This window comes from Leguminivora glycinivorella, chromosome 9 (assembly GCF_023078275.1).
Source record: "Leguminivora glycinivorella isolate SPB_JAAS2020 chromosome 9, LegGlyc_1.1, whole genome shotgun sequence".
NCBI classification, from domain to species: Eukaryota; Metazoa; Arthropoda; class Insecta; order Lepidoptera; family Tortricidae; genus Leguminivora; species Leguminivora glycinivorella.
The window spans coordinates 13732915-13750486 of NC_062979.1; the positions used below are offsets into that span (position 1 = coordinate 13732915).

The 17572-nt window shown below is 36.3% G+C and overlaps 1 protein-coding gene across 2 annotated transcripts in view; it reads right to left on the minus strand.

The window, feature by feature from the left end:
• The window catches only part of LOC125229556, a 60918-nt gene that overhangs the window by 1006 nt on the left and 42340 nt on the right, over positions 1-17572 (minus strand). For both annotated transcript variants that reach the window (XM_048134429.1, XM_048134428.1), the window contains exons 5-10: positions 15855-15994; positions 15257-15451; positions 14454-14753; positions 13602-13704; positions 10212-10312; positions 2690-2761 (exon numbers count right to left, since the gene is read on the minus strand). In XM_048134429.1, the coding sequence (XP_047990386.1) occupies positions 2690-2761; positions 10212-10312; positions 13602-13704; positions 14454-14753; positions 15257-15451; positions 15855-15994 (911 nt within the window). The remainder of the gene's footprint in view (positions 1-2689; positions 2762-10211; positions 10313-13601; positions 13705-14453; positions 14754-15256; positions 15452-15854; positions 15995-17572) is intronic.

The following is a 17572-nucleotide window of genomic DNA, read 5'->3' on the forward strand; positions in this document are numbered from 1 at the left end:
TGCATCATTCATAGGTTAGTGTGTTAGCGTCAACGCTCGAAAATCAACGTAAATAATTTCCGAATTTTCTGGACAGCGAGCCCTACTCTATATATGTCTGTCACCGCATGTGCATAATATAGGGTTATCACCACAGTTGATAATTGCCGAAATTGGTATTTTTCATTTACCTTTTATTTATGGTTTTAATTCTAAACTTTACTAGGGAAGTAGGCTGAATGAACGCATCAGTGATCGACAGCCCGCCTGTATCCGGCCAGGGTGCGTATCAGAATGGCACAAACGCTCACGAAACGAAACGCTCGTAGATATCTATCTCTATCGCTCTTACGCATTGGCGCGACAGAGCCAGACTACCTTTCGCGGCGTTTTGTTTTCGTTTCGCGTCGTAGAAATGCCAGGCGTCCCTACACTACATCTACATCTACATCTACAACCTTTACTAAAATACTAATCTACTCTGTACCATTAGACTTATATTGACCATGATTATACGCCAGGATTATAATATACTAGCTTTTGCCCGCGGCTTCGCTCGCGTTAGAAAGAGACAAAAAGTAGCCTATGTCACTCTCCGTCACTTAAACTATCTTCACGTCAATTCGTTAACACACACACTTTCCCATTTATATTATTAGTATGGATAGACACAGACCATAATGTGAGTGTCAGTGATATGATGCTGATTAGGAACTCGACAAAAATCTAATTAAGTCTAATTTAACTAACCGTAAATGAGTCTTACCTTACCCTGTATCACTCATATAAAACTATATTTCCGGGAAAAGGAAGTCGTTTTGATCCCTCATCCGTCCAGTGTTATTACGGTTGTAATTTTTAAACTGAGTATTTCTTTCAAATTTGGTAACCTATCGATGTTTCGAAAATCCTTTGTCCGATTATCACTTGTCCGAAAACGGTTGACAGAATTTTTATAATCCAAATACATTGTTTACCATATTTTTAAAATGTCGCTAGTTTGCTATGCCACATTATCGTTTTCCCGAAACTCTATAACCAGAAAAACGGTTGCCAACTTTATTATTTGACAATCAATTTGTTAATCACCTTTTCATAAATCCGATGCTACGTGACATCGAAATGTCATTTTCCCTAATATCATTTTATAGAAACTCAATAACCAGAAGAACGGTTGCCAATTTTATCATTTGACAACCGTTTCGTTAACCACCTTTTCATAAATCCGATGCTACGCGACATCGAAATGTCATTTTCCCTAATATAATTTTATAGAAACTTAAAAAAAAAATTGGTTAGGTTAGAAATGCGACCCCCACGGAAACAAACTTGCTATGAAAAGTGGGTTAGGTTGGATTAGAACTGTGACCATACAGAAACAAACCCTTACCATAAGAGTGGGTTAGGTTAGGTTAGAACTGCGACCATACAGAAACAAACTTGTGCTAGAGAAGTGGGTTAGGTTAGGTTAGAACTGCGACCCTCACAAAAACAAACATTAGCAAGAAAAGTGGGTTAGGTTAGGTTAGAACTGCGACCATTCAGACACAAACTTGTGCTAGAAAAGTGGGTTATGTTAGGTTAGAACTGCGACCATACAGAAATAAACTTGTGCTAGAAAAGTGGGTTAGGTTAGGTTAGAACTGCGACCATACAGAAGCAAACATTTGCTAAAAAAGTGGGTTAGGTTAGAACTGCGATCCTCACGGAAACGACATTTGCAAGAAAAGTGGGTTAGGTTAGGTTAGAACTGCGACCTTACAGAAACAAACTTGTGCTAGAAAAGTGGGTTAGGTTAGAACTGCGACCATCACAGAAACCAACATTTGTAAGAAAGTGGGTTAAGTTAGGTTAGAACTGCGACCCTACAGAAACAAACCTTTGCCACAAACTCTTATGGCAAGGACTCATAGGTCAAGTAAGAACTGCGACCGTGAGGGTCGGTCGAGAACAAACTTTTGTTAGAAAATTAAGGATTTATTGAACTTTTGATATAGCGGCTTAATAATATTTCGAATTATAAAACTATACGCCATACAAAATTGCTGTCAAATGATACTTAGGAATTTTAATAAGTGTTAATTCGAATTTCGAACTTTTGATATCTTAGCGGATAATAATATTTCGGAATAAAACTTTACGCGACAAAAAGTAGTTGTCAAATGATTCTTAGGAATTTTAATAAGTGTTGATTCGAATCATAAGCGAAACAAAATTACAGCGAAATAAGAATCGGGAAAATAATAATAGGGGAAAAGTACTTTCGGGCAAACAAAACTTAGGCCAATTAATAAAATGGGAAGCGTTTTCGGGCTACTAATAATCGACATTACAATTTTCGACTTTTTGATAGGTAACCTTCAAATTTTGATAAGAGAAAGCGATTCGAAAGTGCGTAAAAATAAAAGGGATAGACGCTAGACCGTGTGGATCACGCCACCTGCGCCAGAGTGCCTAGGAATCTGAGTTAGCCTAGACTTTATAGGACGTCATTTAAAACGGACAAAAACAATTTAAGGGTTAAGTCTAATTTAACTAACCGTAAATGAGTCTTACCCTGTATCACTCATATAAAACTATATTTCCGGGAAAAGGAAGTCGTTTTGATCCCTCATCCGTCCAGTGTTATTCCTATTTATCATCCATCCATTTAGTAGTAGTATAATTAAAAAAAAACTCTAGCTTTTTATAATATGAATGTTTTCGTTACCTGAACCTTTTTTCTAGCCGGAACATTGTTTTCCAGGAACTTGTTGACAGCGCCCAGCGTGTTTATGGGTATCTATAAAAACATTGGACATTATAAAATGTTTGTGAGAAAGTTTTTCAAATGCTCAGTACTTTAATAGCTAGTTATTCATTAATACATTATAATATATGTCAGTACTGAAAAGGATCGGAGGTCGCGGGTTCGAACCCCGGCTCGTACCTGGCTAGTCGATACCCTTTTAATTTTTTCTCCTATTTGTGCAATTTCCAGGTTTCCACTGATAAGGAGGTGTCTACCTACATTTATTATAATTATTAGGAATGTTGGTTTGTAAACTCGACTGTACTTTCACTTTACTTGATGGGTTTCATATGTTAAATCTTAATTACAACGTTTAATAATCATACCTTTTCATTAATGCTGAAATAATTAGATCCAATTTACTCATTGATGTTTATTAATTTGCGAACTCGTACATCTGCCATTGGAGTCAGTTACAAAACAAATTGGAGTAAGATAAACTGTGAGAAGTTTATAAGAAGATGATATTCTTAATGAATTATTTTGGAAGAAAATCATTTATTTATAGTATTTTATGCAACTGGCGTTTAAGTGAGGTCAAAAAAGACGAGTGGCGAAGTAATAAAGACGCCACGAGCATTTTTTTACTCAGTTATTGCATATAATACTTTAATCGATGGAATCAGGCGTTACTTTGCGGAAATCCATGTTAATCGTAAACTAGAACTTTCCTTTGCTAATCCGCGAATAGATAACGTGCAAGTCAATCAGTGCTAACCTGTTATAATTACTTGTCAGTTGCGGGACTTCGGACCGTCAACATCAGCTCCTGAGGATGCCTCGTAGAGAGGCGAAACACGTGTCGAGTTTTGTATTTTTGGTGGTGGGTTGTTATATTTATTTGCGTATTTATTTTTATTTTTGCGGTGGGAGGGTGGGAAAATTAATTGCATGTAAAAAATACGCAAGTAATTATAACAGGTTAGCACTGATTGACTTGCACGTTATCTATTCGCGGATTAGCAAAGGAAAGTTCTAGTTTACGATATAATACTTTTTCTACGACCATGCACTTAGTTTTTAATAGTTCTCTAGAATAACCTTCGTGATATTCGCATTGTTTCCTGTATTTTGACTTGTCGGCCTCCTGGGAGTAGATAAAGAGTAAATTATTAATTTAAAGGTTCCTGGATTTTACGTAAAATAACCCCATCTCTGTTCGTGCGAAAGTTACTACTTATTTAATGTTTGACATCAACTAATTTTATAGATTAAAATAGCTAACGTATTGATATTATGTAGTTAGTTTATTCTATAGATAAAGCGGATTCATACTTACAGTACTTACATTGTCATCCAATACGTAACAGCACTATCAGCAACCTATCCCGTTAATAAAGGCAGTTACATAATCAGAATATATTGCCGGTTACATAAGTATCAACCTGTATTTCCGCTAAATACCGCAACCAGGGACCCCAAAACACACCGTAGCAGATGTCCTGGATTCATGTACCAACACCAACACTCAAAGTAAACCACTAACTATCTCTACTCTAAAGTTTTAGTTCCAAGAACAATCAATTCCAAAACTACCTCCTTGTCAAAGACATACACGCTGTAATATGAGGAAACAGAATAATTTTAACAGCGTATTCCTCATCATATTAGATTTCGCCTACTTTCAGAGTTTTAAGCATTTAATAAAATCAATTACTTGTTATTTCTCAGAACAAAACGCCATTTTGATGGCGATGATGTCGTTATCGGACATAACCTAACTATCCTCGTTGATAGATATCAAAAACTAACTATAATAGTGACTCATTGCGAAATAGTCCATTACGATACTAGTGCGTAAAAAAGGAAGTTCGAAACGAGTGGTGATAAATTAAAACACGACCGAATAGTGTTTTAAATCGACACGAGTTACGAATTTCCTTTTTGCACGTGTATCGTACGACGTTTTTCTTTCGTCTGTGTCGAGAGATGGCCGTCTATGAATTGTGACTACACATTTTACTTTGACAAAAATTCTGGAGTATTATTGTTACTGTCGAAGTAAAATGTGTAATTACAGTGCATAGACTGCCATCTCTTGACACAGGCTTAAAACTTTTGAACCTAAGTTTTGACAATTTGGCCCATATTGTTAAAATGTCAAATATTAATATTAGCTCCATCAAATACTTATGTAACTCCGTATAGACAGATAAAGTCTAAGAAAAAAACGTACCTCAAAACCATACAGAAAAAGGTACGGTGAGCTAGATGGCGATACACCTTTGGGGTACGCTCGGCTAGATGGCGCTAATATTAATATTTGACATTTTAACACATATCAAGCTAAGAATATGGGCCAAATTGTCAAAGCAGAGGTTCAAAAGTTCTAAGCCTGTGTCGAGAGATGGCAGTCTACGCACTGTGATTACACATTTTACTTTGACAGTGATTCTCTTAATACTCGATCCTCTTTGGCTCCATCTAGCTGAGCGTACCCCAAAGGTGGCATTACGCCATCAAGGCAACCGTACCTTTTTCTGTATGGTGCTGAGATACGTTTTTTTCTTAGACTTTGTCTATACGGAGTTATATATGTCTTTAATGGATACTATAAGGTCATCACTAGTCGCGTCCCATCCCTACGCATCGCTGTCAAAGATGGCGTCAGATGGACTCATAGCGACACTATATATAGAATGTCACTAAGCTTGTATTTAGAGATTCCGTTCAATAAACTGTATAATTAATAGTGGTATCCTGGTGTTTTTACTCTAATAATACTTACTAATAATAGTACTAACTCTATTCTGAGTGCTATAGCTGACAGGCTTGACTGTCCCATAATATTCGGACTAGTCAAACTTGTCAAGACTATTTTAGAATATAAGTTTTAATTTAATGTACCTGTATTTTTAGATTTTACTAACAGCTAATTATAAGACTGTATTTTTACTAACAAAATATGGGTCTTTTGTAATCTGATAAATGAATTGAATATACTCGATTCTCTTTGCTCTTTATGTACTTTACCACTTCGCCACAGAGCGAGTAGATACTTAACGAATGAAGTGAATGCAAATTTGATTTATTTTATTTGTTAGCCTGTGTCTCAAGTCAAAACAAGTCTTACGAAAGACGGCAAGATCGTGTCGCCATCTCCTTTGAAGTCTGCCGCCGCGCCATACTACGAATGCCAGTCCAAAAGAAAAGCAAAATAACGTGAAGCAAACATCTTTTTCAAACCTCATAATTTGCAGTAATATTTTTTTTACTGAAATATGATTTTTCTGTCCTGCAGCCGGCATTGTTTTATACTACGTCGGTGGCAGACAAGCATACGGTCCGCCTGATGGAAAGCGGTCACCGTAACCTATGGACGCCTGTAACTCAAGGAGTGTCACAATTCCAGGCCGGTGCGCTAAACGAAGTTACCACTTCCGGCTCCGTCGAACAGAAAAACTATAGTTGTACCTATAGACACTTTAACCAATAAATCAGAATGCCTCAGATCACATGTTTCTTGACTTTGGCCGACATGTAGGTACAGTCAACCAATTGGCACCCTAGGCCACTCTACAACCATGTCAAAATGACAAACAATAAGAGATTTATAATTTTAGAACAAAACGGGACTTAATCGCGTAAACACTTACATTTATATTAGGCCCGACGTAAAAACCGCCAAATTAATAAGTCTGCGGTAGCTGAACATCTGCTACAGTCGGGACCAAACCACTGGATCGAGCTCCATAGTCCCAAAATTCTATCAACGGAACGTCTGTTCTACAGCAGAAAAGTACGTGAAGCGATTGAAATTAGGAAGCATCGAAATTTCAACCAAAATGAGGGACAGGGAATTTCTTCTTCGTGGAATCCAGTGATTAGCAAATGTAAGCGTGAAAAAACACCGAGGGACACACCGGCTGATGTCGTGAGTGTTGTGTGTAGGCAAAGTGACAACCCTAGCGCAAAAGTGAATAATCAAGAACAAGTGCGGGTAGTTCGAGAAACTCGCGCGGCTAGAAGATGTTGATGCAATTCCTCGCCAGTCTACCCGTGACCACGAACATAATGTGATGTTCGAAACGTCGGGCCTAATATAAATGTAAGTGTTTACGCGATTAAGTCCCGTTTTGTTCTAAAATTATGAGTGCAAATCGTGTTAGTCTAAATCAATATATAATAAGAGATTTCTTCTTACAATCTGATTTATAACGTCACTATGACATAGTTCTACAGTGGCCTAGGGTTCCAATTGGTTGACTGTACATTGGATCTGACACATTTCTTACTTTACTGGGATGGTATGTAATCTACTTTTACTCCGAAGGGGAATGGATGAAAATCTCAAAAGTGCCTGATTATTTTTATGGTGAAAGGAATATATAACCACCATTTTCAGTTACAGATTCATCGATCGCGCCAAACATTTTATAAATAACCACAAAAGTAAAATTTTGAACAAAAAACCCCCCACCGCGATAATAGTGGACCGATTTTCATGAAACATAGCTAAGAACACTCCCGACTAATTCAGCTTTCAAACAAAAAAAAAACGAAATCTAAATCGGTTCATCCGTTCGGGAGCTGCGATGCTATAGACAGACACGCACACAAACAGACAGACACGTCAAACTCATAACACCCCGTCGTTTTTGCGTCGGGGGTTAAAAATAAAAGCATTTTGTTTTAAAGCACTTTACGGCCTACGCCGGCTGTTAACACATTTCGGGGCAACTGGCCCTCAACCACATTTGACAGACACATCATCGTCACGCAGCAGAAGACGTCAATGGATCATCCCATACAATAAAATTTAACGATTGCTTTAGCGGTGACAGACGGTTTGATGCAACCGGCTCTTAGTCTCAATAATTTAAGGCTTCTTAAATCTGTGCCGTGATGTCATGTCATCATGGCTGCCATGAAACATGTTTTTATTTTTATAAAATGTATGACGCGACTAAAAAGTCTGTAACTTTTTTCTGAAAGTAGATATCAGACCAGGGAATACTGAAATCAAATAATTTTCATGAAACATTTTTTGACTTGTTTTTCCCGGCTTTGCCGCCAGTGGGCTTGTCGATCGCTTTTTAACCGCCTTCCAAATCTCAAAGGAAGGGGTTTTCAATTCGTCTGTTTTTTTTTAATGTTTGTTCCTCGATATCTCCGTCGTTACTGGACCGATTTTGAATTTTTTTTTATTGAATGTATATGCATACAGATTGGTCCCATTTTTCTCAGAACCCAGTTCTGATGATGGGATCCTGGAGAAATCGAAGGAACTCCTCAAATTTGAAAGGCATACATATGGTGATTTTTGTGTTTTTAAAGTAACAGCATGCATTTACGTACGGAACAGTGACATTTGGTGCAGTGGAACTCCTGATGATGGTCAGAATGGAACTCCTCAAATCTGAACGGCACACTTATAGTGACTTTAGTTTTTTTATAAGTACAACATGCACTTACGTCCAGAACAGTGACATTTGGTGCAGTGGAACTGCTGATGATGGTCAGAACGGAACTCCTCAAATCTGAACGGCACACTTATAGTGGCTTTGGTATTTTTATAAGAACAGCATGCACTTACGTCCAGAACAGTGACATTTGGTGCAGTGGAACTACTGATGAAGAGTGAGCCACCCCTGGTTAGAGTTCCATTCTGATAATCATTCTCATCTGTAAGTACTTCAGAATCATCCAGATTTCAAAATTGGTTCAGAAATGACGGAGATATCGAATAACAAACATTAAAAAATATACAGACGAATTGATAACATAATCCAACATTTGAAAGTATTTATCACCAGAACCCCAAAAGGAAGGCGGTTTTTTTTTCTTAAAAAATATTGTTAGTGCATTGTATCTTTTTCAGTTTATAGAATACTAGCTTTACGATGTATTATGCACTTGAAAATATAATTGTAAGGAGAATACTGGTAGTTGATGCGCTGATTTCTAAAGAGACTAAATTATTAGCGAAATAATGAAATTATAAGCCAAACAAGATGCATGCAGGAACTTCAAACAGAATCGTCGACCGCTCCAACTTAACACTACGATGGTTCGGAAATCTAATTTGCAAGGCGTTTATTTAAGCTGTCCGTGGACGACACAGTCGAAAGACGTCTATAGACGCCGTATACGCAACAAACGCCAACAGACCAACGCTAAAAAAAACCACACTAACCACACCAGTACAAAAAAAAAACAAGTAATGACATAATTTATTATGTAGATAACTAATTGTTTTTTTTTTATATAATAATAGTAGTTATGCAAGCTTCAATTTTGTTCTCTGTGTTGTAGGGTCTCTCACACTAATTCATTCATTTATTATGTATGAAAACGATGTAATTTTTTTTTTGAGAATTTAACTAGAAGTGATATACAGGGTGGTTCCTGACAACGAACCTACCGACATGTCGAATTTAACGGGAAAAAAAAGGTGTATAATACAAAACTAATGCATTTTGCATTGAACGAAACAATAATTATTTGTGCTTTTCTATAGTTTTACTTGGTTCTACTAATTGTGTACCTATAAACATAGTATAGGTACTATAGGCAAAGTATCACATTATCCATAGGAGTAACATTACCTATGCAATAAACACATTGAGCATAAGGTACGTCGGGGCAAATCTCGACTGTGGGGCAAATGTAACTGTCCATTTTTTCCATGTTTTACATTGTTTGCATTATTAAATAGAGTGCCCACCGGTTATAAATGGTAGGCGTGTTCAGTGGATTCATGTAAAACTGAACATCATAGTGTCCTCCTCCTTGCGTTATCCCGGCATTTGCCACGGCTCATGGGAGCCCGGGATCCGCTTTGACAACCAATCCCAAGATCTGGCGTAGGCACCAGTTTTTACGAAAGCGACTGCCATCTGACCTTCCAACCCGAAGGGTAAACTGAACATCATAGTGTAATAATGAAAAAAATGGATTAGTTACAATTGCCCCCCCCCCCCTTCCAGATTTGTCCCGCTGTACCTTACTCATCCAATGTAAAATAATATCACCCCTTTGATGCTTATAACTCCGTATGAGGGTTTAATTATTGAAATTGTTTATGCAATTATACCAGTATTAATTGATACCTGTACGATATTACTTTTTCATTTACGCTATCTAATTAAAATGTAAACAAATAAATGGCGAAGGACAAAGAATTTTACCACCCCAATTCCTCCCGTGGGTGTTGTAGAAGTCGACTGTTATGTGGAATTTCGGTTCAATCATGGTGTGGACGATGGGATAGCAACCTGTCACTAAAATATCATAATTTCGTTTTTTTTTTTTTCAATTCTTCCAACCTTATTTGAGCAGTTTTATGTCTTCTACCTATCCTTTCTGGAAAAAAGAGCCGTGAATTTATGTATATATGCGATTAAAATGTAAGTAAGTAATAATATCTACGCAAAGTGAGAAAGCGGCAAACGTGCAAGTTAGTAACGTGTGAAAGGAAAATGAATGATAGTGAACTTACAGCGAAGATATCGTCAATGAATTTGGATGCGTCCGGTGTCTGTATGGACACTTGGGTCTGTTTAGATGAATCTGATGAAAGACCGTCATGCTTCGGTGACTCTGGGGAAATTAATATTAGAGTCAGTTATGAAAGAATAAAATAATTTACATTCAATGTAAATTGAAATAGATATCGTACACGAAAGAAAAAACGACGAGTCCCACCGGTGGGCTTTGTCGTTTTTTCTTTCGTGTACGATATCTATTTCAATTTATAATTTATATATAGTGGTGTGACTACTTGAAAAGAACAAATCAAAAAATATTCAATAAAATAATTTGATTTGTTCCCTAGTTGTACGAGTACATTCAATGTACCTAAAAATACGATACATGATGGCCAAAAATACGTTGACATTTTTTTTTAGTTTTACAAAATAGCAAAGTTATCAATCATTAAATAAAAAAAAGTTTTTGTAGCAACTACTTGTAGTATAATTAATATTGGCACGTATTTAACCGGGCGACTAAATAACCATAGAAATGGGTATCAAAAATAATAGTTTGGCGACTAAAATGGGGCCTCATAATATTTCAATATGAGGTAGCATTTTAATGTCATTATGGCTACGGTTTATTCAGACGCGAGTACCAACTATTTATTTGGCAACTGAATTATTATATTGGAAACAATTTAAGATATACAGTTTAATAGGAAAACGGCTGTCTATTAATATAAAATATACAGTTCTTTTAAAATATTTATATAGCAAATTAACATAAAAAGTTCATTTAAAATGTATACATCGGCACTCATCGCCTGAGCTGTCATTTTAATAAAAAAAAGGATTCTTATAAAATAGAACGGTCGACAAAATATTATACTTATGGGTAAGAAATTAGGTGTTTGGGGGTGCTGGCAACTTCGAATACAATTAATTTAAATTTTCGTGACGTTTACTCTATCGAATCTAAGGCTGGCCTTACGCAGTCTTAACATCACTCTGAAAGATTATTTTTTGGCAGGAAAACCTTACTCAGAATATGCTTTGGCATAAATCGTTCCGCAGATTTTATAATATCGAATCTTATGCTGGCATAATGTTCATGAGCAAAATAATCTTCTAAATTAAGAGTACTTCTGTAATTTTAGGCGGTAAAAAGTTGTCCATCTTCTTCCTATTTCTGTTTTGAGTGTGTTGCGAGTCATGTGTGTTAGGGGTGCATGCCTCTGGGACTGTATTTCATTTCCTTTGTGCTATCGTTGTTTTGTTCATACAAAGTACCTAAGAATTACGCCATATTTAGAAAATTTGGTAGGACTTATATTCTACCTCTACTAAAAATAATTCTGCTCTTGTAATATTATACTATACGATTATCATGGCATTTTTTTTGAATACCACGTCAGTGGCAAACGAGCATACGATCGGCCTGATGGAAAGCGGTCACCGTAACCTATGGACGCTTGCAACTTAAAGGGTTTCACATGCACGTTACCAACCCATTAGAAGCTTATACACTCCTTTTTGCTGTGTACTTATTATAAAATGATTTGATACGCCTTCCCTCACTTGCAACTCGCTCGAAAATAGATGTGAGATATTTAAATACTACCCGTGGTTTACGGGTCGCAAATACGATGTTTGAATAGAATAAACATTTATTCGTGAACACAGGCAAGACAAAATACACATAATAACCACAAGACAGAAAGAAATGAAGTGCCACGAAATGGCCTTACCTCAGCGTGTTGCTGGTGACTTCCAGCGCTGATCTTCCGATGAGACCATCGTTTCCATAAAGAAACGATTTTATATGTGTTTTAAAAAAAAAACTACTTCCCAATATTTTTTTTAGTTGCCTCCGCAATTTAAATACTACTTTAAACGGTGAGCTAAGTATAATTATTTAGGTGCTAACATCTATATGACTACAAATATTAAAAATCTTACGCTTTACAATACTAGGTGCCAATTATTATTTTAGTCGCCAAAGTATTGTCTAATGTTCCTCGGCAATATTTTTGTCGCTTGAAATTTGCTGCCGTTTTTTCAATAATAATGATGATTTGAGGCTCATATATTTTTTTTGTCGCCAGAATATTAAAACACAGCCAAATTATATTATTGTATGCCCGACATAACTTCCCGTTTAATATTTTAGTTGCCCGGTTAATTATATGCCATTAATATTTGGATTGATACAAATATTGCACATGATAATTATCAACTATAATAAAATTGTGAACCGTTAAACATGTTTTGTCGACGTATTCTTACGCTTTTTTATAAGATGTTAACAAATTAGTCAAGGTGAATATTACAATATTTTTTTTGTTGTATGAAAAGAAAAAAAAAATCATATGAAAAGTTGTTTTTTTCTAGTGGAACTTAATTGTTTTAATGTTAATTAACGTCCCATAAAATATCCGTGACTAATTTATTAACACCTTATAATTATGTAGGTGTATGAAGTATCTAGAAATAAACATATTAATTACAGAAAACAAACATTAAAGAAAGTAAATATTTTTTATCCTGCCCATTTATTTGGCCGAAGATAACTCCCATAAATACCATCTGATATTAAGAGAATATCATTTATCATCTTAAGAAGTCAGTTAAATCCATGCCGGTTTCCGTCCCAGGGATTACTCGTAAAAAATAACCCGCAATAAATGCTGTAAGATAAAAATATCATCAAAATTACGAGCGGAAAGAGCCGCTGGGGATTCTTGCTCTGCCCCTTATATTGCCTTATCGTGGACAAGATGCTGCTATAAATACTTTTTACTAAAAATTTGAAAACGATAAGCTTCTTGCTTCAATTTAAACAAAAATCCATGAAAAAAATTAAACATGCCAAATCATGTAACTCACGTAAAATTGTCGAAGGTCTGCGTCGGGATACCAGCGGCATCGCGCGTGCTCAATGAAAATGCTCCTCGTTACGGAGCGAAACATGTCGAGTGACCTTCAGCAATTTTACGTGAGTTACCCGATTTTACATATTTAATCTGTCAGTGTCTCACGGTAGTTTTATTATTGAAATTGCTAATCCGTGAAAAATCATTGTCAGCAGAATTTCATCACATTTTAAATATTAAAATATAAAAAACGCTTTACATTTTACATTTGCTGCATAGTATTTTTCTCTTTGGCAGCGTGCAAATCGAGGTCATATTTAAACAGGCTATTGTTGACATTTATTTCAAAATCCAATTAAAAATTGTGAATATTCTGATAATTCAAATAAATGGTCGATTGCCAATTCAACTAAGAACCTTCTGGGCGGCGTACCTAAGGCATAAATAATGTGAGAACACTATTTTCTATCCTTTATTACCTTAGCTTTTCTAAAAAATACATATAAAAATACACTGATTATATTCAATAGTAACCCGCACCTGCGCCGCCTTGCACCGACGCGGACTTTTGTACGGACACGCTGGTACTCCCGGCCGTGTTACCCAGGAAATTCCCCACCGCTTTCAAAGTTGAAATTGGAATCTGTAAACATTAATTTGACTAGTTAAAACACAAAAATACACATATAATAAGTTTTTTTGCAAAAATTTCATTTTTGGGACAAGCTTTTATCGCCGACTGTACCTTTCTTTCAACAGTCATCTGCTGCTTTCTGAGGCGTTTCTAAAAACCCCTTGATGGGGATACGACGTTTCATAATAGAGTTCCTATGACTACCTTTCTGCTCCATCATCAGATCAGCTCCATGATACCATAATATTGCGTTGTCACATGATTTACATATGTGTGCAGATCAATCAGAAACCGGGAAGTGGGTAAAATTTAGCTTCTACGTTTTGACCCAAACTAACATACTAACAAGGCAAGTTAAATAAAAGCTTGTGAAAAGAAAGATCCCCGAAAGCAGAGATACATTCTGTAATTAATAATACCTATGTTCCTTTTGTTACGACAATTTCCTTAAACGGGAGCTAAAAGGACATGTTACACTTAACCAAAATTGTACGTCCTACTAAGCACATATAAAGGACCTTTTTCGGATATGTCGGAGTAATGAAGCGAGAAGGGATTAGGTATGTAATCTGTTTGCTCATTATACTCGATTTACCGTGAATGTACTGGCCCGTTTTTGTTAATATGAAAAAATTATAATTTCCTAAATGTTCATGACTTCATGTCATTAAAAGATAACGACGTGATCATGTAGCTAATTAGAGGTTTCTCTTAAACGTTGCAGAAATAAATTAAGGTTGAAGAAAAGTATGACTTACATTGAATATGTCAGCAAAGAATTGTGGATTCCTTTGGAAATTGACTTGTTTGGTGTAGGAGACTTGTTGACCGCCGTGGGCAGTGGCATCAGCAGCAGCACTGGCATAGTTGTCTACTCCAACGTCAACCCTCTTCTCAATCGCAGGAGGAGGCACCGCAGCGCCACCTATGTATCCGTGGACGAACACCTTGTTATGAAAACGATGAGGCTTCTTGTGGTAGATACGCTTTTCTACAATCACCGGTTGTTCATGGTAAACATGCTTCTCAACTACTACTGGAGGCTGCTCAACGTGTACCTGTAAACAATCTCCATTCAAATTACGTCAGTCTATTTTTATAATCATTTTAGTGGTTTCGACAAATATTACATGTTTGATTGTCCGTGTCAATAATATAATATTTGAGCATTTGAAGTATCTTAACAAACCCGCTGTGGATAGTCAAACAAGCGGTTCCACTTTAATTATGAAAAGTATTGTTAGCACAGTCGGTGTTTCTAATGGAATTATTATTTAACGTGAATTTGTTTTTCTTTCTACTTCATTTTGTAGAAGTAGAAAATAGTAATGAAAATGATCGTGTTCGGAGTTCAAGCTGTCTGGAAGCTTCTGGTGCAATTATCTTTCATCCTTTATAAAAAACAAACCTGAGGCATTTGCATAAAACCAGACTGTTGCGGAAAGTGAAAGACGGGCTGTCTGAACTCTGGAACTCTAAACAAAGATCTGAACATTCCATTAAAATTAAATATTGATCTAGCATTACTGCGGTAGAAATCTGGTTCTCCGAAGTTACTCACTTCCTTGACTTTGGTATTGGATTTTACAATGGTATTGGTTAAAGGTACAACGGGCGACGCGGCGTTGAAATCGTATTCCGCGTGCACTTTTTTGTCGACTTGATTGACGGGTTGTTCCACAGCTCCGGACAGGCCGAATGACTTGCTGCTTGAGTAGGTAAAGCCTGATGATCCAGCAGCACCGGATTCACCGCCCTGTAATGTAAAATATGACAAATTAACAGGCTAGTTTTTATTAGAAATTACATTTAAACAAGTAAGCTAACGATTCTAATAAAGTAAAAGTACCAGTGCTTGACAGTGTCCCAGTAGTCCGTGTCAATAAATGTGATAAAAGGATATCATCTATGGGGTATTAGCGTGTCGAGTACTAATACTATTGCCTTATTAATATATAATCTGAAATAAACACTTCATAAAGTGTGCCCTAAGACCTCTAATTTTGTATTCGCTATTGGCAATTAGAGTGCCAAAAAATAAAAATTTGATTTCTCAACAATGTTACGGCTAACTATCTCTAGTATCCGGTAATAACTCTTACCATGACCAATATGGGCTTGTTTATATGTTCTTGTAATGACGTGTAAGGAGTGCTTACCAAGCCCGCAGCAGCGTTTCGATTTCCCGCAGAGGCTCCAGCGAAACCAACGCCTCCAGATCTCTCTGCATCAGCGCCCCCGGCCAGTCCCGCGGCCGCTTTCACGTTGCCACCGGCGGTAGCACCCGCGAATAATCCACCTGTATTTAGTTACACGTTATTATCCAGTGGTAGGCAAACTTTTGTCATTGGGGGCCAAAACATACAATACAGGAATAAACTCCTTTTACCAAAAACTAATTTAGAAATGTGTAAAAATAGTCCCCAATATAAATGCATTTTGATATTTAATAAAATTCCTAATACAATCAAATTAGAACCTAGAAATGAATTATTTAAAAGCAAATTTAAAAAATTACTAATTGATAAATGCTATTACTCGATTAAGGATTTCCTTAATGACAATAGTTTGGATAGCATACCATAATCTTTCAAATAATATTAGAATATTAAATGAATTGCATTTATTGAATGTAATCAAATTAAATCATTAAATTAATTGTTATTATATGTATAAAAATACCTAAAATTTAGCTTTTAGTCTAGTTTTAAGTTTCTGTTGCATGCCCTTCCAGGGTGTCATGGCCTTACTTGTACCTTATTATGTAACATCCTAATTTTATTGTACATGACTACAACAAATAAATGAAATGAACATAAAGGAATTTTTAGAGGCGAGCCAGATTAACACCAGAAATGCATTTTTACTAAATACAGTGCTGGCCATATGACACACTATTTTCATGGACTAGTGGCGGGTCGAATACAATTATAATCCGGCCGGACATAAAAAAACACGTAAAAATGTTGCCATCGAAGTCTATATAAATATTATGTTTTTTGAAGCACATCAGCCGGCCTAGTCGAAATGACAATCGTTGACTCTAGATCTAGACGCCGATCAAAACGCAGTCTGGCTCTGTCGCGCCAATTCGGAAGAGTGAAAGAGATACTTACTAGCTATCTCTACGATATCGATATTATCGTACGCGTTTGTACATTGATAGGTACGTACCATGTTGACAGCACATAATTGGCTGAGGGGAGGCTAAAGGTGATTTGACAAAGGGTCTATTTAGACAGCAAGCGAACTCGTATGCGATTTAAGTTACATTGCGGGCTGTAGACGTTACATAAAATTATGTACCTACGCAATGTAGTGAAACATGTATAATGGCCGTAATGGGCCATAATGATTCAACAATTAGAGCCTGTGACAGTACAAGATTGATCTAGGATACAGTTAATGTAAGCCATGTAAGATTAGAAGCCACTTCAGGTTGGCCTTGGCCTTCATGATAAAGTCATTTTATATGAATTATTTTAATTACTAACATACACATAACTATTCTAAAATTATAACATTGATAACAATCATTGCATTATGTCAAAAATATTTTTTTTTGTTGAAATGTACCGAAACTTTATCAAGTAAAATTTGGCCTCAGAAATCTTCTTCTTCTTCTTTTTCTGGCCTCAGAAATGCGTGGTACCTAAAAATATTCCTTATTTCACACCGTGTATGTTTACATCCCGACACAAGTAAATTGCTTACAAGTGGTTACCCGTAACGTAATCACATTAAAAGTCTGCGTTTTTATTCCCGCCATTATTACCGAGGTGACTCTTAATTATGTCGCTAGTACCTAACGCTATTGTCTTAGATTCTAGGTCAGTAATTGAAATTGCTTTGATACTATTTATTCTTTTCTCTAAAA